Source organism: Pseudochaenichthys georgianus, chromosome 4, assembly GCF_902827115.2.
Source record: "Pseudochaenichthys georgianus chromosome 4, fPseGeo1.2, whole genome shotgun sequence".
NCBI classification, from domain to species: domain Eukaryota; kingdom Metazoa; phylum Chordata; class Actinopteri; order Perciformes; family Channichthyidae; genus Pseudochaenichthys; species Pseudochaenichthys georgianus.
In genome coordinates, this window is record NC_047506.1 from 34,371,959 (window position 1) to 34,397,721 (window position 25,763).

The 25,763-nt window shown below is 43.1% G+C and overlaps 1 protein-coding gene across 1 annotated transcript in view; it reads right to left on the reverse strand.

Moving 5' to 3' along the window:
- The window catches only part of pde4dip (phosphodiesterase 4D interacting protein), a 164,436-nt gene that overhangs the window by 134,556 nt on the left and 4,117 nt on the right, over positions 1–25,763 (reverse strand). The window contains 2 exon segments of the mRNA XM_034080430.2: positions 3,511–3,578; positions 10,002–10,054. Of these exon segments, the coding sequence (XP_033936321.1) occupies positions 3,511–3,578; positions 10,002–10,008 (75 nt within the window). The 5' untranslated portion in view covers positions 10,009–10,054.

A 25,763-nucleotide genomic window follows, 5' to 3' on the forward strand; every position in this document is an offset into this window, starting at 1 on the left:
TTTGGGCATATTTCCTGGACAGGCTACTTTGTACAGACAAAGTTAATAATAATTGTAATATCCCAGTTATAAACGACATGAATCAAAGATGTGTTGCTGTATTTTAGTGGTAAAAAATGCATTCATCATCATAATTATTCTATAATTTACACCTGTGCCTGTAAACCGGAGGAGAGCGCTGGCATTTCTCCTCCTACTTGAAAGACTATGGAGGGATAGGGTCTGCTAAATTAGTTTATTTTGGGGATGGGCCGGATGCTATCACCGTTCCACTTCCTGCCCGGCGCCTCTGCAACACCTCGCGTCGGAATTTTGACGGGTGATTAATTGCCACACACACACACACACACACACACACACACACACACACACACACACACACACACACACACACACACACACACACACACACACACACACACACACACACACACACACACACACACACACACACACACACCACACACACACACACACACACACACACACACACACACACACACACACACACACACACACACACACACACACACACACACACACACACACACACACACACACGTGGATTTAGGCACCGTCTACACGGAGACGAAAACAAACCGAGGTCGATATCAAAAAGTCTTCCGTCCACACGGAATCGGCATAAGAAACGTGTCCGTCCACACGAGACTGCTCGACCCGCTGGAGACGCTGTAGTACGTATGCCGGGCCTGTAAGTAGCGCTGTACTTCCGCCACAAAATACACCAAAAGCAGCGAGTAAGACCCCCCGAGCATGGTTGCCTGGTTACCCTTCTGGTTATTCTCCGCGGTGCATTTAGCAACATGTAGTTCATGTAGTTCTCCATGTCCACTTGTTGCTGATGGTTGTGGTAGAGGAGCTGTATATGTTGCACTAACATCTGTATCATGGTCAGTAGCGTCTGGAGCACGAAAGCAACCCTGTGATCCGCCATTGTTGTTGTTGTTGGCAAAACACATCAGCAATGACGCAGGTGACGCTGGGGTGAGCAGCAGAGGTGGGGAGAGCTATGGGGTCATCGTTATCAGGAAATGATCGTATTGGGCGTACACACTGAGCCGGTTGGCCCCCCAGAGCGTTCCGTCCGCAGATCTACCCACCTTGGGAGCCGTTATCACAGGGCTATCGGATTGGGCTCTGAATCCGCGTTTCGGTGTCGGCCTTGTGTGGACGAACCGTCTATACCACTGACCATCAACTGGAGGCCCGCGGGCCACATCCGGCCCACCAGACATTCTCATCCGGCCCGAGAAAGTGTCTATTGGATAAATGTTGGCCCTTGGACAAATGTAGTTGGTGATCCCTGGTCTATACGATAGAGCAGTGGTTCTCAAACTTTTTCAATAATGTACCCCCTTTGAAAAAGCCAAAAAAAAAAAAAAGCCAAACCCCCTGATCAGTGCAAAAACCCAAGTACCCCCTGATCAGCGCAAAAACAATTTGTTAGGGAAAAAATGCCTATATAAAGAGGTACAGTACGGCGCTGCACCATCGGTGTCTGATTTATTAAAACAACAACCTTGTAACTGAGAAACACTTAAATGCTACATTTCAAATGTTTACAATCCATCACTAAATTCATGGCAAACCAATTTCAACATAATAACACTAAGACGACATTGAACTGATCTTTTTAATAAGTTGTACTTACAATTTAGTGAGAAACATGGGCTTGTGCTTCACTGAGGATCTTTGTCATTCTAGGTGACAGGGAGGCAACCTGCAGTTATTACACTTCGCGTTTTGAAATAATGTGTAACTCTGTTCATATAAAACCCACACTGCTAAAACTTCGTTACTTTTCCTAAAATTGGTATATTTATTTATTTTGGGGCGTGGGAAATGAAGAGAGAAACATATATGAGCATTTTATGAGCATGGGATTTTGACCCTTCATATAAACGTATGCATAATGCTGCGCTATACTTTGCGGCCACACGCCGTTGCCAAGCAACGCTTATTGTTTAGGTCCTTTGATAATCAGGCAGTCATATAATTAGCTAGAACTAGCTAGATCTGATAGATTTGGATATAAACGCGAGTGAAGACCGGACACGAGAGAGAGATCAGAGATCAGATCAGCTGCTGCTGACGGAAAAGACGCAGCTCTTCCGGATCACAGCTGCCCCACTGTGACAGACCGTTGAGCGGAGCAAAATACACTAAGAGTAAGACCTAACACACTTAGCTAGTTTATATACTCTGGAACTAGCTAAACTAGTTATAAATATATGTATTCTTTACTGTCGGGTCACTTATTAGAGGATCAGCGAGCTGCACGAGACTGACGGGCTGTCAGGAGAGGGAGAGGAAAAGAGAGCACCCCGTTTATTTTTCCCATTTTATTATCCGGAATTACTGTAAACCTTTGAATAAAGTAGATAATCTACTATTAGTAGTAGTTTGTTTAAATGCATTACTTATGTTTTTTTTTTTCATGAACATAAAATAAATCTCACGTACCCCCTGCAATACTCCAACGTACCCCTAGGGGTCCGCGTACCCCCATTTGAGAACCACTGCGATAGAGAACGTTAGCGGATTCAACAAGTATAGTCTCCGTATAGACGGGGCCTTATTCCGGTGAGAACGCGATCTACTAGGACAGTTCGAGGGACTAAAGAGTTCGGGGGGGAACAAGTACCGGGGACAAGTACCGGCCAAGTACTTGGTGTGAAAGTGGCTCTTGTCAAGTAATTACATGTTCAAACTGCGACCGTACTCCCGGGGGAAAATAGGCTACTATCAAAACTTAATTGAGAATGCAGTTTCATTGTACAGGAACCTCATCTTAAAATACAGGGTTTCTTAATGACCACTATGCAGCTTTATTTCTGTATCTGGAAAATATATTAATCAAAAACTGATGTATTGTAGGCAGATCAGGGCCAGGGGAAAAAGAAGAAAGATCTGAAGTTACAACGACCGTATTATCCAGTTCGTACATAATGAGAAATAAAAATAGTTCTACTGCAGTATAACAGACAGAATAACAGTGGAGATTCAGCGTGAAAGGAGGAAAATCCTTGACTCATGCAGTGTTTCAGTTGCCACATCATCTTTCCAAACACACCTAGTGATTAGCCCAAAGCAGAGACAGGCCTGGACACAACTGACACATTACATGTTACTTGTTAGACGCTCTTATCCAAAGCGACTTACATACTCAATACTGTGGAAAATCCCCACAGGAGCAATTTGGGGTGCTGTGTCTTGCCCAGGGACACAACGACATGCTGACTGCAGTGGGGTTTGAACCTCTGCTCCCCTGATCAGAACACCAACGCACTAGCCCACTGCGCCACACGCAGCGCTACGCTAACATTACCGGAGACTCATCTCTCCCCAGAAACACTTTTCCTTAATGTCGCTACCTTATTTCCTTGTGCTTTTCAATGCAGCTGCATCATCAAAAACATCATCATACGGCACGCACCTTATGAGTCTCTATAGGTGAAACACAGCATGTATCAGAGCGCATGTTCTTACCTGTTCGAACTCTCTGAGGCTGTGCATCTGTACCGGAAGGCCTTTGGCTGTCTCATCACACGAGAAATCTGCACAGGTGGAGAAGAAGGTTGTAAATAGATCAAAGCAGACATATCTTTATAAGGGAATATATGGGGGAAAGCAATAAAGAAAACTTGGCTCCATTTCATTTCATGAATCTTTCTTCTCGTTTTGTCTTTAATTGTGTTTTATGACCACTTCTCTCTGAGAAACGTTATGTTCCATGTTTTTTTACTGCTGACTGACATTTTTGTCCAACAAGAGCTCTCTATTGTCTCTTTTCTTGAATAGTTGGTTGTTGCTGATAGATAAATGCACGTAGGTTAGGTTTCATAAATGTGGGCACTAGGGCTGAACGATTAATTGATTTTAAATCAAAATCACGATTTGAAATGATGCAATTATCAAATCGCAAAGCGTGCGATGTTGTTTTCTTTTTTTTCCCTTTTTTTTTTCTTCTTGTGTGTCAGTCATCCACACCAATCAGAAGTGCTGTGCTCCACATGTTTATCATTGTTAACCAATCAGAAGTGGCCCATGATAGTAAGTACAGATTGATCCAATCACCTGCCAAGTATTTTTGAAAGTTCCTTCCCTTTCCAAATGGCTTCCAATGGAGCTTTAGATGGTTTGGTGAAACAAACCATCTGAGTCAGGTTAGTAATGCTCCATCACATGTTCTACATCTAAAAGGGTGAATCTTTAACTGAAGCTTGACTTTAAAGGAACCCAACGGAAGTTTCATGTAAATGTAGTTCTTTCACTCGTAGCTCGGGCTGCGGGTGCTAGAGACGGAAGCACGTTGATACAACCTTCCTAGCCGGAGATATGGCCGCATTTTACAATAAACTTCCGTTGGGTCGCTTAAAAACAAATATCGCAAATCGAATCGCTATCGCAATATCTGTCAGAGAAATCGCAATTCGATTATTTCCCCAAATCGTGCAGCCCTAGTGGGCACCAGAAAAGCCTTAACTGAACTATATATTTGAGTCCTAACATGTTTAAAATGATATGGGCCTTCTTGTTGTATTCTTCTTTTAAAACCAGCAGCTGACAAAACAAATCTTTCCTCTGCTTTTGATTGATCACATGGTCTTCCTCAAGAGAGTAAAAGTAGCTTAGCTCTTGAAACGTTGACACTTTGGATACTGGAGTTTTCATTATTTAGTACCCTTTTAGGACTTGGGACAGGGTCTATACAGGTCATTTTAAACTTCCTTTGCCGATGAAAACCCTGTGAAACATTTCAAAGCTCAACAACAAGCAAACAAGTGGGGAATGTTTTGTCTACTTTTGTTTTTAAATGGAAGCACACAAAGAACAGGTAAGTCTAGTTAGTTGTGCTTAATGAAAATAACCATAGACCATTAATTCTGACTTCCTTCAATTAAAATAGTTCCGCTGTTCGGGAAACACAACAGAGCTGAAATGTAAACACCTCTTGGCTTTAGCCTCTCTGAGACGTCCTGATCAACCCTCTCCTCATTATAACCCTATTAAACCTGGATATATGGGCCGTGTCCACACACACACACACACACACACACACACACACACACACACACACACACACACACACACACACACACACACACACACACACACACCACACACACACACACACACACACACACACACACACACACACACACACACACACACACACACACACACACACACACACACACACACACACACACACACAGTATTAATGTCCAGCTGAAACACTTCCAGAGGTCTCAAGACGTCTCAAAGCCAAACTTATCATCTGTAAAAGGCCAGGAGCGTTCCCAGAAAACTCCACATAGAAGGGATTTATACAATAGTTCATATTTTATCCCTTTAAAAGCAGGCCAATTGGTTTGCAGTGGAATAGGGGCGGGGGTGGTGGCGTGCCAGACCCGAGTGGTGTAATCAAGACGACTTTGGCAGAGCACAGATTTCTGACGGTTACTTAAAATTGCGGAACATTATTATTAAAAAGCTACTCCGTAACATGAAGGTAGACATTTATTCTGGATTGAGGCCTGGAGCATGCTGCAGTACAAACTATTACACAACAGTGATATGAATGACCCACTGGTAAAACTATGAACGCACGAGCAATTAAATATGTTGTGTTACTCTACTTGTGAGGACCTTCATTGACATAATGTGTTCCTTCGTGCAAACTGTAATGCCTTAAATCAAAAGTTTAACATTTTAGGAAATTTGCCATTTTTGCGTTGTTGTTCATATTGACATCAATGTCTTGGTTGTTTGTTAAGAACAGAGCTGGAGTCAAAGATATACTTAGCTAAGCTAAGCTTAGCATAAAGTCTGAAAGCGGGGGGAAACAGCTCTTCCTGTCAGGGTTGAGTGAGGCAAGCAGGACCCAAATGCAGATGAACAGAAAAAAATGCCTTTATTTCAAGGCTACTGGAACAAACTTCGACAAAACAGTACTCTCACCCCGTGAACAACGTCCAAATACGACAAGGAACTCACAAAGACTAACAGAAAACACAGAACCTAAATACACCCAGGACTAATCAAACAAACAAGAGGGAGGGAGGAGAAAACACAGGGGCACCAGGTGAACACAATCGGACACACCAGGGAAACTAACGACAGGAGGAAAAACACAGGGAAAAGGACCAGACAAGATACCAAGAGGAAAACATGACAGGGAGAACAGCAAAGCACCCAAAACAAGACATACAAAACGTGACATAACACAATAATCGTAACAGAACCCCCCCCTCAAGGGACGGATTCCAGACGTCCCTAAAACACCAAAACAGTCCAATAAAACGTCAAAAAAATAACAAAAAACAATGTCCAGCAGGGTGGGTGGAGGGGGACCGGAGGAGGGACACAAAACTAGGGCCACCAGGGTGGGTGGAGGCGGTCAGGAGGACGGGTTTGGGCTGACAACCCAGGAGCACCGCGGAGGACCCGGAAGGGATCTCGGGCGGACAGCCCGGGGGCAAGGCAGAAGCCGAGAAGGGGGACTTGGGCGGACGGCCCGGGGGCAAGACAGAGTCCAAGGTGGGGGTTATGGAGGGGCGAAGGCCACCGCGGGCGAACTCAGGGGGCCGAGCCTGAGGGCGAGGGCCGCGGCCGGGAAAGTCAGGGGGCCGGGCTCTAGGGGGCGAAGGCCGTGCCCCTCCGGGGGCCGGGCTCGAGGGCGAAGGCCGTGCCCCTCCGGGGGCCGGGCTCGAGGGCGAAGACCACGGCTCTCAGGGGGCCGGGCAGGAAGGCGCCGACGGGACAACGCCGGAGGCCGGGCAGAACCCGGTGTCGGCCGGACAGGAACCGGCGCTGGTGGGACAGGCCTCGGCAGGATCCCCCACGGAAGAGGACCAGGAGTTGGCAGGACCCCGGCAGGAGGGCAGTCGGCGGGACCCCCAACGGGACAGGACACCGGATTGGCAGGACCCCCGGCAGGAGAGCAGTCGGCGGGACCTCCAACAAGACAGGGACACCGGGTTGGCAGGACCGCCGGCAGAAGCGCAGTCGGCGGGACCCCCAATGGGATCGGACATAGGGTTGGCAGGACCCCCCGGCAGGAGAGTAGTCGGCGGGACCTCCAACTGGACTGGACATAGGGTTGGCAGGACCCCCGGCAGGAGAGTAGTCAACGGGACCCCCAATGGGACAGGACATAGGGTTGACAGGACCCCCAGCAGGAGAGTAGTCGTCGGGACCCCCCAACGGGACAAGACATGGAGTTGGCAGGACCCCCCAGCGGAACCTCCAACGGCACTTCAGGAACTTGAATTGGGACTTGAGTAGGAACTTGAGTTGGGACTGGAGAGGGAACTCGACAGGGGACTCGAGAGGGGACTCGAGAGGGGGCTTGAGAGGGAACTGGAGAGGGGACTTGAGAGGGAACTGGAGAGGAAACTGGAGAGGGGATTCGAGAGAGAACTGGAGAGGGGACTGAGAGGAAACTGGAGAGGGGACTTGAGAGGAAACTGGAGAGGGGACTTGAGAATAAACTTGAGATGGGACTAGAGCAGGGACTAGAGAAGTGACTAGAGGTGTGACCTGAGGAGGGACAAGAGAAGGGACTAGAGGGGGAACTCGAGAAGAGACTAGAGAAGTGACCTGAGGAGGAACTAGAGAAGGGAGTTGGGAAGGGACTAGAGAAGGGACCTCGAGAAGAGACTGGAGAAGGGACAAGAGATGGGACTATGGCAGCTGGGGCAAGAGCTGGGTCTGGAACCATGGCTGCAGGGGCCGGAATTGAAGCCAGAATCATGGCTGTAAGGTCCGGTTCTGGAGCCGGAAACATGGCTGTAAGGTCCGGTTCTGGAGCCGGAAACATGGCTGTAAGGTCCAGTTCTGGAGCCGGAAACCTGGCTGAATGGGCCGGCTCTGGAGCCGGAATTGAAGCTAGAATCATGGCTGTAAGGTCCGGTTCTGAAGCCGGAAACATGGCTGCAAGGTCCGGTTCTGAAGCCGGAAACATGGCTGTAAGGTACGGTTCTGGAGCCGAATCCATGGCTGCCGGGACCGGTTCTGGAGCAAGGACCATGGCTGCTGGGGCCAGAACTGAGTCTGTAACCATGGCTGCTGGGGGCTGAACTGGTTCTGGAACCATGGCCCTTTGGGCTCGTGCTGCTAACCTGGCCTTGAGACTCCTTCCTTTAGGAGCCGTTTGGAGGCTCCGTGGACCTCCAAAAGCCAGACGAGTACCAGCGAATGGCTCCAGGACTGTAGCAAACACTGGGGCAGAAGCCAGGGTTGACTCCAAATGGACCACACCGATGCGTGTGGGGTCATAACGGGAGTTGGGAGGCCTGGGGCTGTCAGGCAGGGGATAACACACCATGAGGAAATCAAAAATCCCGCCCGGCAAGAATCTCACCAAGCCTGGTTTCTCCATAGTTATCTGGCGTGCCGCTGTCAGAGCAGCCTCTCGCTGCTGAACCCCGGACGCTCCCATCCATTGATCAGAGGCAGGTCGCCAAAGAAAAAGTAAAATCCAACAATTCCTGCTCAAAAGGATCTGCTGGGCCCATATTTGGTGAGTTCCTTCTGTCAGGGTTGAGTGAGGCAAGCAGGACCCAAATGCAGATGAACAGAAAAAATGCCTTTATTTCAAGGCTACTGGAACAAACTTCGACAAAACAGTACTCTCACCCCGTGAACAACGTCCAAATACGACAAGGAACTCACAAAGACACAGAACCTAAATACACCCAGGACTAATCAAACCAAACAAGAGACAGGTGAGGAGGGAGGAGAAACACAGGGGCACCAGGTGAACACAATCGGACACACCAGGGAAACTAACGACAGGAGGAAAAACACAGGAAAGGACCAGACAAGATACCAAGAGGAAAACATGACAGGGAGAACAGCAAAGCACCCAAACAAGACATACAAAACGTGACATAACACCATAATCGTAACACTTCCTCTGTCTGGAGTTTAAAAAATAGACCTCAAACTAAGGCAAACCTCTTAAGATGAATAACTACCATGTTATTGTATCTCGCTTGTTTAACATTTACAAAAGGTATCATCTATTTAAAAAAGCCAATTAGCACATTAGCACAACTCAAGACAAAGCCAGCAAGATCATACATGTTTCCGATCACAAAGGCCCATGTCCCAATTCAAATGTCTGATTATCTGGAATCTCTTTCCAGTACACTTTCATTAAAAAACAAGAAACAAAAGTGGTAATGCTTTTTGTTTAGCAATACCACAGTTTCTTTCTATTTTCCTAGACATAGAACCTGTTCATTCTTAAAAGGCACCTGTTAAGCACTATTTAATTGTCTTCTAATCATTTGGGATTTTTACCCTTTTAATCAATTAATTGAATTTACAGTAATTTCCAGTGTAATCCTTATAGCATTTAGTTAATGAGCAACTTGTAGATAAAGGAAAGATAATCTCCTTTTTTAATTAAAATACAAACATTAACTTGAGTGTATAGATCTATGTCTGTTAAAGTCATTTAATCTTAAAAAGATAAAAAGATCTTCAAATGTTCTCTATTTCTTCTTACTATTAGTAACACATGACCCAAGCTATTCCCAGGAAATAATCAAGCAATACAGAACCTGTAGATTCACACAACAAAATCTGATCAAAACACATTACCCGCCATGGGCTGTCTATGTAGCCTAAAGCATCAACACTTACAAGGAGCAGAACGCACGCACGGCACGCACGCACACACACCTTTTGGAGGTGGTGCGTTGTTACCGGCACACCCAGTCATTCATAGCTGCATAGTGGCAACATAGTGTTGCTCCTTCAAACAGCTAATTCGTCAAAATACAAGCTTGTACCAGGCCATGGTGGACGAAGGAAAAAGGCTTTAGTTTATATGATTTTCCTGGGGGGGAAACAGTAAAGTCTAATACCAAACATGACACAAGAGCACATTGATTAGAGTCGGCAGATTTTTTTTTAAAGACTGAAATCTTTAAGAACATTAAACAATATTTAGAAAATGTACTTACCCATCATAGGTCCAATGCTTTTCGGCCTGGCCCGTTTCTCTGCACTACAGTGCCTGAAACAAGAGACATTAATCAGCCCAGTTCCCTCAGACTCAACACTGTCCCATGTGTCTTCCCAAGCAAGCAAGCAAACACACACACATACACACGCACACACGCACACCTGTTTTTCCACATTTATGGTAATTAACTATCTTCTCATACCCCTCCTGCTGCTGCTTAATGTGTCTCTGAAAATGTGGTAAAAGTCTGAAAAAACACAGTAGGTCAAAAATAGTCCAGGAGCTTTCCCACTGACATGTCGGAGACAGCAGGCACACTCACACACTGGTGGTGGAAACTGAGTCAGCGCATGCTTTCAGTCACACACTCATCACTCACCAGCTGAGAAACAGTAAACAAAGACGGAGAGTGGAAGAATCCCTCAACTCCTTCCACTGACTGGTCAAAACTTAAATAACAAATTAAGCTGTTTATGAGAGGGATTTATGACAGGGTTACTTATAGAGTACCATTTATTGTTAATTTCACTAATGAAAATACTTTATGGGCTGGTAAAGTGAATGTGTTCTTTAGCTTGGGAAGTAAACAACAGACTGTTGGATCCTGAGACGTCTCAAGTGGCTTAAAATTGATCAATAAGGAGGCTTTTTAGGATAAGAGGAACGTAGACAGGATTTCTCTTCATTAGCACCTCCTAGGAGCCTTAATGAATAATCAATGAGCGAGATTAAGTCAAAGCCAATCGTGCACGGCTTCTTTTATTACCTAAAGTGAAGATAAGGCAGGCAGAGGAGCTTCACACTAGGATGAGAGACCCTTTGAATAACACTGGACACACGCTTTCTCATTTAATAATTAGCTCATTTAGCAAACTTGACCACCTGGTGTGTGTGTGTCTGCAGGTCTGCGAGACCTCCATGCTGGTTTGATCACTTGGTGGGGACAGCTGGAGGAGCTGCTGGAGATGTGGCTGCACGTGTGACAATAGAAGCTGAGTAGACAACAGTAAATTACTCTAACAGCAGCTGTGTGTCACGTGAGAGCATTTGTTTTCTCCTGTGTGGTTACTTTTCATCAAACCTGCTGAGGTTTCTGAAAGATAACCTCTTGATTTGCCTCCTTAAGCTCCTTTTATGCTCATTTTCAGGTTCATATTTGTATTGTGTGCCTCTACTGTGACATGTATACTTGCTTAAATGTTCAAAAGGGCTTTAGTTTCTCACACTGCCTGTGCTGCAGCACCTCTTTTCACCCTCTGTCTGAAACCAGAGCTCAGTCTGCTCTGATTCGTTAGCTGGCCGTCTCTGTTGTGATTGTTCAACTGCAGAGATGTCCCGCCCCTTAGCCTATCACGTATAATGTGTTGGAATTCATGTCAATAGAAGTGCAAATGTTATGTAGTGATGTCACTATGTTACGGTAGAAAACAAAGGAGCTAATTAAGGTGGTGGGGAAACATTTAATTGAACACAATATTTTCAGAAGGCACAAAAGGTTAATCCCAACATTACAGTGTAATTATGTCCTGGATACAATTATATAAGGATTTGATTTAATGAAAAATAATAGAGTTAAAAACATAATTCTAAAACCTAAAGATTAGCCTGATTCTATAAACTGCCTTTAGGTTTTCAATTGAGAAAATAATCTGAATATTTGACTATGACAAGCCACCACTTGAGCCTTGAGACATACATTTGATGAAAATAAAAGTACTTGACGTGTTATTTATATCCACAGTATATCTTTTAAACTCGCTGACCTGCCATGTGGGTCATAACAACCTGTTCAAACTTTGTTTAAACCCACACAAGTGACTTGTGTACTGTGTACCTGTTCCAAGGTTACCAAATGTGTCTGACTGAACTTCAGGAAATGCATCATTTAGCCCATTTGAGGGAATGATGGTGCCAAAGAATATGAACTTACTTTTGAATATTTCACTGCAGTGAAAACATTATGAAGATTGAATGAAGAGCTGTAAATAGAGGATACACAATATGTATGACCCAATCAGATTATGTGGATTGAAATGAACCCTAAAAGCTCTAAAGGAGAACAATGTGAGTTAAAGTAAGACACATTTCTAGCAAACTAAACTTGACTTTGACAACATGCAAAACCAGCCCAGTGTTGTGTCTGGCAGGCTTCAAGAGGTCAGAATGACAGTAGTGAACAAAGACAATTCAGGTGTTTGCTTTAAAAGCGACTGAAATGAGCTCAGCCAATAGCTGTCCATCATGCTGGAACGACACATGTGGGGGTCGAGACCTCATTATGCAACACTGGCACAAAGGTCCTGTTTCTTTGCAAGGTACAGAAGACTTTTCCCTTTATGTATCTGCAGAGGACAGGCTTTTCTGTTCACATTAAATTCATGAATGCACACCCACACACACAGAAAACCACACCGACCCCCATGACTCATCACTAAAGCTGTAATCATCCAAAAAGCCTTACCTTCCTCTGTAAAGATATTCACTCATTTTTCATAGAAAAGTACACTTCCAGTTGATCCAGTATCTCCTCAACTGTCAGGTGAGTCCTCAGTCTGACTCTCTCAAAAAGATCTTAACACATCTGTTTATCCTCAAACAAGCAAAGCTCCTGAAGAGGCAAGGCTTCGAGTAGCCTGGAATCTTCCAGCCAGTAGTTTGTGACTCCTCAGACCCAGAGCAGAATGACTACAGTCAGGCTCTTCTGGCCACGAGTTCCCGGAGGAGCGAGCCAAGCACCAAGCCGGTCATTTGACGTGGCAGAAAGCAGCAGCAGTGAGCCGAGGTAAACACCAGTGAGGAGCAAAGGTACACACACTGCCCGTTCAGCATGAAAGAGCGATCTGTTTCAGCATGCTCAGGAACAGAAGCTCCACTGGCTGTGTGTGTCAGCATGTGCACAGACCGCACCAACGTCTTCCTCCTGGTAAAACAGTCACTGAGCTGTCAATTCACTATTTTGCCCCTGGTGTTTGTTAAAAAGCAGGGTGGAGCACAAGCAGGGCCGTAGTGTGTGTTATGCATCCCCTCCTCCCCCTGCAGGTGTGTGTGACATGTCGGAGCACGCTTCCAGCAAGTAAAACAGGGTATGAATTCAAACCTGTCTCCGGCACAAAACACACATCGAGCTGCTTTACATGTATGTCTGCAGGTCATACACAAACCACATTATCTGAGGCTAGTATCGCTCTCTTAGAAAAGCCGTTTGAAAGACAAACAGAGCAGATGAATTGAGTTGATTCTAACAGACGGGCAGCACATTGAGGCTGGTGCAGGGAGGGCAGGATCAAAGGCCTGGAGACTGGATCAACCGCCATGGAAATTCCTCCTCCAAACGGGAAGGTTTAGTCTGATGGAGTGTGTGGTGAACAACACAACTTGAGTATTTAGTTCCAACTTGAATAATCATCTGTTTGGTTATGAGTACTTAAGTCCAAAAGGTATTAAGTCATTAATTTAAGTGTATAGTATGTTATATTTTAAATATTTTCACCTCTTCACCTTGCCACAGACAGCCTTTTCCAATGGGAAACTGTAGCTTCTATATTCATCTATGCTCTCTCCAAAGCTACTGGACTGCATTGACCAAAACTGTAATTTTACCATGCAGAAAACAGAAATTGCTGGGCTACCACTGCCTCAACCTTTATGTCAGTTTGTGTTATTATGTGACTTTGGTGACTCCATTTTAACAAAAGTTCCACAAAAACACAAACTAAATAACCAATCGAGGCAACGTAAGCCCAGCAACTCCTGCATTCTATAATGCAAAATGTATGGTTTTGTTAATGGGATCTGGTGGCTGTGAAGAGGACCTTAGTATAACTCAAACTGGATGTTCTAAACGGCTGTAAAGGGGAGAAAGTGTTTGCAACGTGCATTCCAGATTCAGGACTTTGTGTACCTTTAGGCCCCGTCCACACGGACAAGAAACAGGTTGTATCTGCTACAGTTCTCTATCGTATGGATGGTTCGTCCACACGAGGCCGTAACGGAACCGCGGAAACTGAGCCCTCAAACGGTAATGGATCCCAAGGTGGGTAGATCTGCGGACGAAACGCTCTGGGGGGGCCTAACGGCTCCGTGTGTATGTCCTATACGATCATTTCCTGATAACGATGAAGCCATAGCCCCGCCTCTCCCCACCTCTGCTGCTCACTGCTGTAGCATGGTCAGTAGGTACTACTACTGACCATGCTACAGATGTTAGTGCAAAATCTGGTTCGTCTCCGTGTAGATGCAGCCTTAGTCTGCAGACACATGCAATTTTGGCTTGTGTTCAAATTCCAGGAATCTCTCTCCCTTTCTGTATCTTTTCGCTTTCTCGACCAAGAGAAATGTCCTCACATACCTGCCTCACATTCCACACATGCAGCTGGTTCAGTCAGGAGTGCTGAGGGGAGTGCAGGCCTGCAGGGCTGAGCAGGGAGGAGACCTCAGATCAGAGGTTGGACTGTAAGGCTTCCCTCTGCCGAGCCAAACACTTATGCAATCAGCCAAAACAACAATCCTTAACTCTCTGTTCCACTGCTCAGTTCATTTGGAGTCTTAGATAATTATTAGGTGTTTTCCACTTCGGAGAAAAATCCCCAAACATGGTTATCAAGTCAAACGTGAGGGATGATGAGAAGGTTTACAAAACAAAAACTGAATTCTGCTATGTTAAAGCCAGAAATCTAGGTGTAGTCATGGACTCTGACCTGAGTTTCAACAGTCACATTAAAACAGTTACTAAATCAGCCTTCTATCACCTAAAGAACATATCTAGGATTCAAAGACTAATGTCACAGCAGGATTTGGAAAAACTTGTCCATGCTTTTATCTTCAGTAGACTGGACTACTGTAATGGTGTCTTTACAGGTCTCACTAAAACATCTATTAGAAAGCTGCAGCTGATTCAGAACGCCGCTGCTCGAGTCCTCACTGACACTAAGAAAGTGGATCACATCACTCCTGTTCTGAAGTCTTTACACTGACTTCCTGTGTGTCAAAGAATAGATTTCAAAATACTGCTGCTGGTTTATAAAGCTTTGAATGGTTTAGGCCCAAAATACATTTCTGACCTCCTGCTAAATTATGAACCATCCAGATCTCTCAGGTCTTCAGGGACTGGTCAGCTTTCTGTCCCCAGAGTCAGAACTAAACATGGAGAAGCAGCGTTCAGTTATTATGCTCCAAATATCTGGAACAAACTCCCAGAAACCTGCAGGTCCGCTGCAACTCTGACTACTTTTAAATCCAGGCTGAAGACTTTTCTTTTTGCCGCTGCTTTTAATTGAACTATTCATATCTTAGACTGCACTGTAACTTTGATCCATGTATTTTTTCTTTTAATGTTTATTTCATTACTGATTTTAAATGCCATTTTCTTAATGTCTTTCGTTTTTTGTAAAGCACTTTGAATTGGCTTGTGTTGAAAGGTGCTATATAAATAAACTTGCATTGCCTTGCCTATGTATGTTTGCCGTAGGGTAGGCTTTTTCTCTAAAGTTGTACTTATTCCTGCTTCAGAATTTAAAAGCATTACCAAACGGTACATCATTTTTTGTTTTTTGCTGCTTGCAACTCATAAGCTACAACAACTTGTGACAAGGGCTCATGAGTCGACATATATTTATTTATTGGGAACTAGTGTGTTATTTCAGATCGTTCATGATAGCCGTATTTCCACTGCATGGTAACACTCTTAACCTGTTGAGCCCTGAGCCTGCTTTTCAGGTCTCAGGCTCGAAAATGACATTCCCAGAACAAATGACTATATATTCACTTCTAAAAGGGGTACATTAATAATCTTTTTTCTCAAAGCAATGAAACACCTGTGAGTTGGATGTAGAAAAGTCAGAATCAATATAGATTTTTTAAATTTTAAAGTAAAATCAGATTGAACATAGTAAAAAAAAATTAAATTATAGTGTCCGTCCAAAAAACGGGCGGGCGGGGGCTGCCGGGCTTAACAGGTTAAACCGACTTGCCCTGGTTTTTGTTTTCCATTAGCAAAAGTTGTGTATAACACATGGTACCTGGTACTTCTTTATCGCTCCAGTTGAGAAACCAAGCAGGTTTACTGGATACTAGAAAGTTCCCCTGCAGAACACTGGTTGGTCAGGAAATTGTCTAGGGTGACACAGGACATTCTGTCTAAGGACTGATTTTTAAATAGCCAGGTACTGTCAAAAAGGCAATATCCACCTGACCCAAAGGTGTAGAAATGTCCGCCATACAATTGACAAAGTGGAAAAATATAATAAAATATAATAAAATAATTTCCACTATGCCTAGTTCCGGCCCGGGGCTACTTTTTCACCTTTTTTCTGGCCCGACAAAATCGTGGTTCTATCGGGGCCAACAAACAGGGCTGAGTCGGGCTGAGTTTGCTAAACTAGAGAGAGAATCGCTGGCAAGGGGGCTACAACTACAACAAAATGAACATATTTGACCGTGATTTAATTGTAATACACGTTTCAAAATGATGCCGAAGTAACAACATACTGATACCGGTTAGTAAAAACCATGAATTAATGCTTTGACAAGTCTGCAGACAGACGGCAGGTGAAACACCTTTTAAATGCGTGATGCATCTTCTTATTACAGACACATGCATTTCCAAACATTCAGTCTACCTACGCTGTAAAATGTATTATCTCTTCGATTTACACACGGCATCTATTGCACGTCTGTCCGTCCTGGGAGAGGGATCCCTCCTCTGCTGCTCTCCCTGAGGTTTTCTCCCATTTTTCCCTTTAAACTGTGGGGTTTTCTCTGGAAGTTTTTCCTTGTACGATGTGAGGGTCTAAGGACAGAGGGTGTCGTTTTCTCATACTGATATTCTGCACAAACTGTGCTGTTGTATTTGCTGTAAAGCGTCTTTACTATAGGGTATTTTTATTATATGTACAGAGCACTTTGGCTCGACCAAAAATCGTTTAAAAATGTGCTATATAAATAAAACTTGATTTGATTTAGCCTAAATGGAGATCGGCTAAGCTAACGCAATATATGCTCCGACCGTCCACACTCACAACAACGGCCTATACAGACATAAATAAACCAGCGACTGTATTCACCATGACACAGACAGTCTGTGGTTTGTACTTGTTTAACTTTTGATATGAGTGCTAACAGCTAACGGCTGATGTTGTTTTTCTGGGGTGCTCATAGAAGATGACGTCACGGCTCCGCCTACACTGCGTTACTATAGTTACTGCCCCAGCTCCTAAACTGTAATGGAAAAGCAGCATTAAAGTGAGCCGGGCCTAACAAGGCCTAACAAGGCCTAACAAAACCGTACTAAGTCGAGCGAGGCCTGCGGTGGAAATGCCCCATAAGTTGAGACCTCTGAGGCTGTGTGAAAACGTCTGATCAGCTTCCTCTTGGTTGAGTTACTTTTGGATATTTATTTTCAGACGATCAGATAACCTTAGACACACTCTGATGATCTGAACCGGGTCAGAAAGAAACAACGAGGACAGTTTGTTTGGTCTGAATATCTCTAAGGTTGTGGCGACTGATGTTGCACTCTCTGATCATTCCTGTGTTTTCTTTGAGAGCTCTATTTCTGTTCACAAAAATGTTCAAAAAGAGGTAACCACAAAGCGATATTTAACTGAAAATACTAGGGAAATGTTTACTCAGAATTTTTCTTCCACACTTGCCCCTGCTAACATCTCAGTAAATGAGCTAGTAGATCATTTTAATTCAAAAATTAAAAATGTTATAGATGCCATTGCTCCAACTAAGGTAAAGGAAGTGACTGGGAAGAAAATATCTCCATGGAGAAAGGCCATGACCGTGACCGTGAGAGCATAAAAAAGAGAGTGTCGAAAAGCTGAACGTAGGTGGCGAAAAACAAATCTCCAGGTTCACTTTGAAATCTATAAAGAGAGACTTGGCCTTTATAATTTGGAATTGAAAAACGCACGACAGTCTTTATTCTCTGACATCATTACCAAAAACAAAAACAATGCACGTGCCTTGTTTGCTACCGTCGACAGACTAACTAACCCCCCAGTGTCAGTAGCCTCTGAATTTCTATCCACCAGGGCATGCAATGATTTTGCCTCCTTCTTCACTGACAAAATTCAGAAAATCAGACAAGCAGTCAGTGCCTCTGCATCTGGTACAGCAAATGTGTTTTCCCTATGTCCACCTAATATCAATTCAAACACCATGACACAATTCCATCAGATTAATGATAAAAACCTAGAGGACATTATTCAACTTCTGAAATCCTCCTCCTGCTGCCTTGATATTATTCCAACAGGATTTTTCAAAGATGTTTTTCGTTGCATGGCCTCAGATCTACTTCATATAGTAAACAAATCTCTTCACTCAGGTATTTTTCCACAGGCCCTGAAAACTGCAGTCATTAAACCACTCTTAAAAAATAATAATCTAGATGCTTCAGTAATGAACAATTACAGGCCCATATCAAACCTGCCATTTCTAGGTAAAATCATTGAAATTGAGTAATTTCTTGCATTTAAATAGTTGTTTCGATGTGTTCCAGTCAGGCTTTCGTCCAAACCACAGCACTGAGACTGCTCTTGTAAAGGTCTTCAATGACATCCACTTAAACACAGACAGTGGCAGCACTTCAGTGTTAGTATTATTAGATCTCAGTGCTGCGTTTGACACTGTTAACCACAACATATTACCAGACCGACTGGAAAACTGTGTGGGACTTTCGGAAACAGTTCTAAATTGGTTTGAATCCTACTTAAAGGACAGAAACAACTTTGTTTCTATAGGTAAATACACATCTGAGTTGACAAATATGACATGTGGGGTACCTCAAGGCTCCATCTTGGGGCCTCTTCTCTTTAACATCTACATGCTACCACTGGCTCAGATAATGAAAAACAACAAAATAAGTTACCATAGCTATGCGGATGACACACAAATGTACGTAACAATTTCACCAGGAGACTATGCTCCAAATCAAACACTGAGTAAGTGCATTGAACAAATCAATGACTGGATGTGTCAGAACTTTCTCCAATTAAACAAAGATACTGTAAAACTGAGGTAATGGTTTTTGGAGCCAAGGCAGAACGTATAAAAGTTGTCTTGTCCATGCTTTTATCTTCAGTAGACTGGACTACTGTAATGGTGTCTTTGCAGGTCTCACTAAAAAAAATATTAGAAAGCTGCAGCTAATTCAGAACGCTGCTGCTCGAGTCCTCACTAACACTAAGAAAGTGGATCACATCACTCCTGTTCTGAAGTCTTTACACTAGGGATCGACCGATATGGCTTTTTCAAGGCCGATACCGATACCGATTATTAGTAATCAAGGAGACCGATAACCGATATTTGGAACAGATATACATTTGCAGTAAAATCAGAAAATCTTGGTGTCAAAATGTAGAATAACACAAACTCCAACACAACTTCTTTGAAATGCATTTAAGCATAGCCTATATTATGTTTAATGAACTTTTAAAACATCTTACAACTGGTTTCCTCTCTGTGCCCTTTTCTTTAGTGCAGCCATCTGCAATGAGTTAGAGAGACAAGAAGTGGGGCAGCAGGCTGACATGCTTAACTAACAATAATGCTTAATTTATTATATCAAACCAATGCCTGTCTGTCTAGCATAAAATCCCAATAAACTGCTAGCAACTGCAAAACACTATGCTAGCTAATGTTTTTCAAACTATTAAAAGTGAGGCTATTGCAGTAGACCTAACGTTAGACTAGTAGCCTCACTTCTAATATTTTGCTAAACATTTGCTAAATACATGTTGGCTAGCTAATGAGCTTCACATATCAACCTGAAAAACTGCGAGGCTTCACTCGCAGCCCCCCCTCCGCACCACAGTTCCGCTGCAAGACGCTGCACGCTGACTGACTTCCCCCGTCCCTGTGTAACTGGGAAGCTGATAGAATTAGATCAATAGATCGTGCTGTTTTTGCAACTTCAGCATAGGGGATTGGGATGTTTATTGAACTTCGGCTTTCAACTGATTTACCTTCGAAACACATGTATGTCTCTGCCGCTCAGCGCTGCAGCTTGCCTCTGTCTGTGTCTGCGTTCTTCGCACCTGCCTGTAATCTGAGAAGGTCCCGCCTCTATGGCTGGCTCCCGCCCGGAAAATCTTCAGTGTTGATTGACACTTCAGTAATAGCCTATCAGATAGCGCTGTGGGCGGGACATTGCTCGTGTACAGAGAGTGGTGACTGCAGACAGAGAAACGGCCGCATCAGAGCCAAAGTGTTATCGGCAATTTTATAAAAAAAGGCCGATACCGATAATCGGTCAAATGATGAATATCGGCCCCGATAATCGGCCTGGCCGATAATCGGTCGACCCCTACTTTACACTGGCTTCCTGTGTGTCAAAGAATAGATTTCAAAATACTGCTGCTGGTTTATAAAGCACTGAATGGTTTAGGCCCAAAATACATTTCTGACCTACTGCTAAATTATGAACCATCCAGAACTCTCAGGTCTTCAGGGACTGGTCAGCTTTCTGTCCCCAGAGTCAGAACTAAACATGGAAAAGCAGCGTTTAGTTATTATGCTCCAAATATCTGGAACAAACTCCCAGAAACCTGCAGGTCCACTGCAACTCTGACTACTTTTAAATCTAGACTAAAGACTTTTCTTTTTGCCGCTGCTTTTAATTGAACTATTCACATCTTAAACTGCACTGTAACTTTTATCCATGTATTTTTTCTTTTAATGTTTATTTTATTATCTTTTCTTTTTAATGACTGATTTTAAATGCCATTTTCTTAATGTCTTTTTCGTTTTTTGTAAAGCACTTTGAATTGCCTTGTGTTGAAAGGTGCTGTATAAATAAACTTGCCATGCCTTGTTCTGGATTTAGAATCAGTTAAGTTGGAGTTGATGTTCTGACACACGTATTTCATCACAAAGTTTACCAAGATGAAACTTAGAAGGTTATAATTATGGTTTGATGTGAGACCAAGTGGAGGAGGGAGGGAGTTACAGTAAGAGAAAAAGAAAAACAGCAAGGAGACAGACGTGGTAGAAGAGAAGGGGGAGTCTGAGGAGAGGAACGTACACCCTGTTATTATCCTGATCACACCTTTCCTCCACTCTTCTTCCACTCTTCCCAGGTCACCATCCCTGCCTATGTTTCTCATTGACTTGCTTCCTCCTTTTCCTTCTTTCTTTTGGCTGCTGTCACCAGATCCCTAACCCTAACCCTAATGCTGTGGTAGTGAAGGCACTACCACAGCTGATCCTAACCCTAACCTCCGTCACCTAAATGTCATACTTTCTACACTTAGACAAACCTACAAATAACTATCTGTAGACAGAAAACACAGCTGACAATCTCCAACTAAGCCTCACCAAACAAAAAGAAAGCTGTAGATGTTTATTCATTTTTGTTCAACTTTCTGTTTGCCAAGCTTTTCGTCTGGGACATTGGTACACAACCTGAGAGATGAATCCCACATAGGGATTGTAAGGTAAACATGAGGGTTCATGGGACGGTAAACAAAAGAAGGAAAAAGAACAACATAAATACATAAATTGTTTGTTTGTCTAGTGTTTTAACTGTCATACCTCACCTCAATCTCATAGTTGCTTCACACAGATAAACTGAAATATTGCTGTAGACAGTAAACACGTGTTGACAATTTACAACTAAGCCTCCCCAAACAAAAAGACTGAAGTAAGGCACAAAAAACAACTAACAGAAAGTTAATTCATCAGCTGGCTGGCTAAGCTAGTGGCAGACATTGATAAATCAAATCACAGGAAACTGAGCTTCAGCAATATGACAGTTACCGTTATGCATATACACTGTATACACTGTATACAGTAATAACAGAATATAGAATACCTGGGAAAATGTGATGTTCTACAGTCCAACAGATGTCTAAGATTTTAAGACAAGAAAATGTTGTTATATACCGTAGGCAACATTTGGAGTGAACCTACTTATCTGCGTCCAAAAATCAAACTGCATTAAATGCCATTTTCCTCAGAGCCTACTTACTACCAACTTAAAGACTTATTTAGACCATCTGGGTCGAATATTTTTTTATTTATATTAAATTGCTATTTATCCTAAATACTTCATAGGACTCATTTTGTTTTCCGAAGCTTTGTGCCATAAATCAAGCCTTCATTGCATAGAATAGACATGGCTTATCTAAAATCAATGGTGTCATTATTCTGCAGCCAACATATTGCGCAATCAACGTTTACTTTATAATGTAAGTTAAAGCAGAAAACCTTTATTGCCAATTTCAATGGTACAATTGTTCAGAGCTAGAAGTACTGAGAAACCTCTTGATTACCAACCTAGCTGTTCTCTGATCAGTAATACTGAAGTATGACAGGATAAAACCTGTTTTTTAGCATTCAACATAAGTGGTAGATTTCTTCTGAATCTTTATCAACCATATGTTAAGAATGAAACACAGACCTCCTCTCTCTCTGTGTCGGTTGAGAGGGATGTAATTGTCCCCTTAAATTGATCCTTTCTTTACAAGCTGTCAATGAGTATCTCTCAAAATGTAATGTGTGTTTTTACAAAGACCCTGTCAGGGAGGGCTGGAATAATGATACACATTTTAACAGTCAGGCCAAAAAACACCCATAAAACATCACTCTGGTGTTTGCTAATAAAAACAGAAAAGGAATGATTTTATCGTATCAACATGTGCATACAAGCAAATTATGGGATTGTCAAAGCTTCTTTTGGTTCAGAGTCGTAATTATTGTCCTGCAGATGTTTCACTTAAACATCAGCATGCAACTGCATTCATTATTTATATGGACCAACCCCCTATCCCAGTCTCATATTACTAAGACCACTTTTACAAAGAAATCAATAAGTCAGTGTAATGTGTTGGCTTAAAGGTCCCATGTCATGCTTTTCCTGTTATTACCCATCCCCTTGTGTGTTATGAAGGTTTTTATGCATGTAAACGGTCTGCAAAGTCACAAACCCTCAAAGTACACCCTGTAGCGAGTAAAACTCTAACACAGAAAATACCTGTGTATGCTGCCCCAGAACGCCTCGTTGGAGATTTTTCTTTTTCTTCCTGGGTACAGTGACGTATTGGGGATAGTTACGTTACGTGCGCGGAGCCGTTACATTTGGCCCAATCCGTGGACTTCGGATTTCTCAGCCTGAGACGGCGGGATGTGGGGAAGCTGCGGGTGACACACACAGACTCACAGCCAGGCTGTGGGTGTGTGTGTGTGCTCGGGCTGGGTTTAGCTGTGTCTCGCTGTCTCGCAGACCCCACGCAGCAGCCAGGAAACAACACCAGTAATCCAGCTCACACTTGTCCGCTCCTCACAGCAGCGAGCCCCGCAACGTCCCGCCAACACAGCACCCAGACCCCACGCAGCATTCTCATCTGTTTGTCATTGCTGGTGGCATTTTCTGGTTGCTAACAAACGCCATTGTAACACATAGACACACATCAAAGCACAGTGGGCTCATAGGGAGGGGGGGGCAGGAGCTCTAACAACGTGTTTAGGACAGAGTGAATACACATACTATACAGAGATGCTGTATGAGAAACCAATAGGATTTTGGAACATTGAACAATGTAAATCTATTTTAGTATACCTCAACGATGGAATTATGATCAGTAGAAATGGCCATGACATGAGATGTTCAAGTCTTTTTTTGCAAGTCCAAGTCAAGTCTCAAGTCTTTGGTCACGAGTCCAAGTCAAGTCTCAAGTCTTTGTGGGGTGAGACTTGATCAAGTCTCAAGTCTTTGGTCACGAGTCCAAGTCAAGTCTCAAGTCTCTAAAAAAATAAAAGTCTCACGTCTCTTCTGGTTGTAATAAGCCTTCTATACCGTGGTAAATTTGGTTTTATATTGGACGTTGGATATTCGACACATTCGAAAAATCTATTTAACACTGGCTTCGATGGACGATTTTTTGTCAGACCAACTTCGATGTGTTAATACAAGGCCCGCCTATATAACACAAAGCTTTTTTTTTCAAAAAACCCACCTTTTGATTTTATACTATTTTTTTTGTGTTAAACAATCCTATAAATCTATTATGCGGCTTGACCTTTTCACCTACCCATGTCAAAACACATCTGATGAACTCAGCTAACTGCCCTACACTTAACACAAAGCTTTTTTTTTCAAAAAACCCACCTTTTGATTTTATACTATTTTTGTAATGTTAAAAAATGCTATAAATCTATTATGCGGCTTGGCCTTTTCACCTACACATGTCATAACACATCTTATGAACTCAGCTAACTGCCCTACACTTAACACAAAGCTTTTTTTTTTTGAAAAACCCACCTTTTGATTTTATACTATTTTTTTAATGTTAAAAAATGCTATAAATCTATTATGCGGCTTGGCCTTTTCACCTACCCATGTCAAAACACATCTGATGAACTCAGCTAACTGCCCTACACTTAACACAAAGCTTTTTTTTTCAAAAAAACCCACCTTTTAATTTTGTACTATTTTTTTAATGTTAAAAAATGCTATAAATCTATTATGCGGCTTGGCCTTTTCACCTACCCATCTCAAAAACACATCTGATGAACTCAGCTAACTGCCCTACACTTAACACAAAGCTTTTTTTTTCAAAAAACCCACCTTTTGATTTTATACTATTTTTTTTGTGTTAAAAAATGCTATAAATCTATTATGCGGCTTGGCCTTTTCATCTTAACATTTTTTAAGGTGATTAGGCTACATGGAATTCTTTAAATGACTTACAATAGCTAAATATACATCTTCACATAAAACAACCAAAGGTTGACACAGGCAATAGTAATGAAAGTTACTTTTTTTTATTATTTAAGCATTTTCAAGGATATGCCAACAGAAAGGCACCTCAGGACGACAATAATTCGGATATTACTAAATCGCTTCCATATAATATAAGGACTTCAGAAATAGTAGGCAAGAGGATATTTTTAACTGACAGTTGAAAACACTGTATATGTCCTATATTGACCTGTATATGTCCTATATTCACCTATACTGACAGCGGCCTTCGATACCGTGGACCACAGCATTCTGTTGTCGTGGCTCGAACAGTCCGCAGGCATCACAGGCTCTGCTCTGGCATGGTTCAGGTCCTACCTAACAGACCGTAGCCTTTCAGTGCAGCTAGGTGCCTTCTCCTCTGCAAAAGCCCCCCTTACCTGTGGGGTTCCCCAAGGTTCTATTCTGGGCCCCATCCTCTTTCTATTATATATACTGCCCCTAGGTGCAATTCTCTCCAAGCACAACATCCCCTTCCACTGCTACGCTGATGACGTTCAGATATATCTACCTCTCAATGCTAATGCTAACTCCTTACAGCAATTGATGGACTGCTTGGCTGAAATTAAATCCTGGCTGAGCCAAAACTTCCTCACCCCCAACCTCCGGCCTCCCAGGTTGACATTCTTGGCTCCCTGAGTAAAAACATCCTCCCCGCTGTAACGAACCTTGGAGTAACCTTCAATAGCACTTTTAAATTCGATAAACAGGTCAGCAGCGTAGTCAAAACCTGCTTTTTTAAATTACGACTATTGGCTAAGACCAAGTCGTTTTTATCTTTTAAAGACTTAGAGAGGGTAATTAACGCTTTTGTGACATCGCGACTGGACTACTGCAACGCTTTGTATGTGGGCATGGATCAGGCATCCATAAAACGCCTGCAGCTAGTACAGAACGCAGCTGCACGTCTCCTGACTGGCCACAAAAGGCGTGACCACATTACCCCCATTCTGGCCTCACTTCACTGGCTTCCAGTTCGGTTCCGAATAGATTTTAAACTCCTTTTATTTGTTTTTA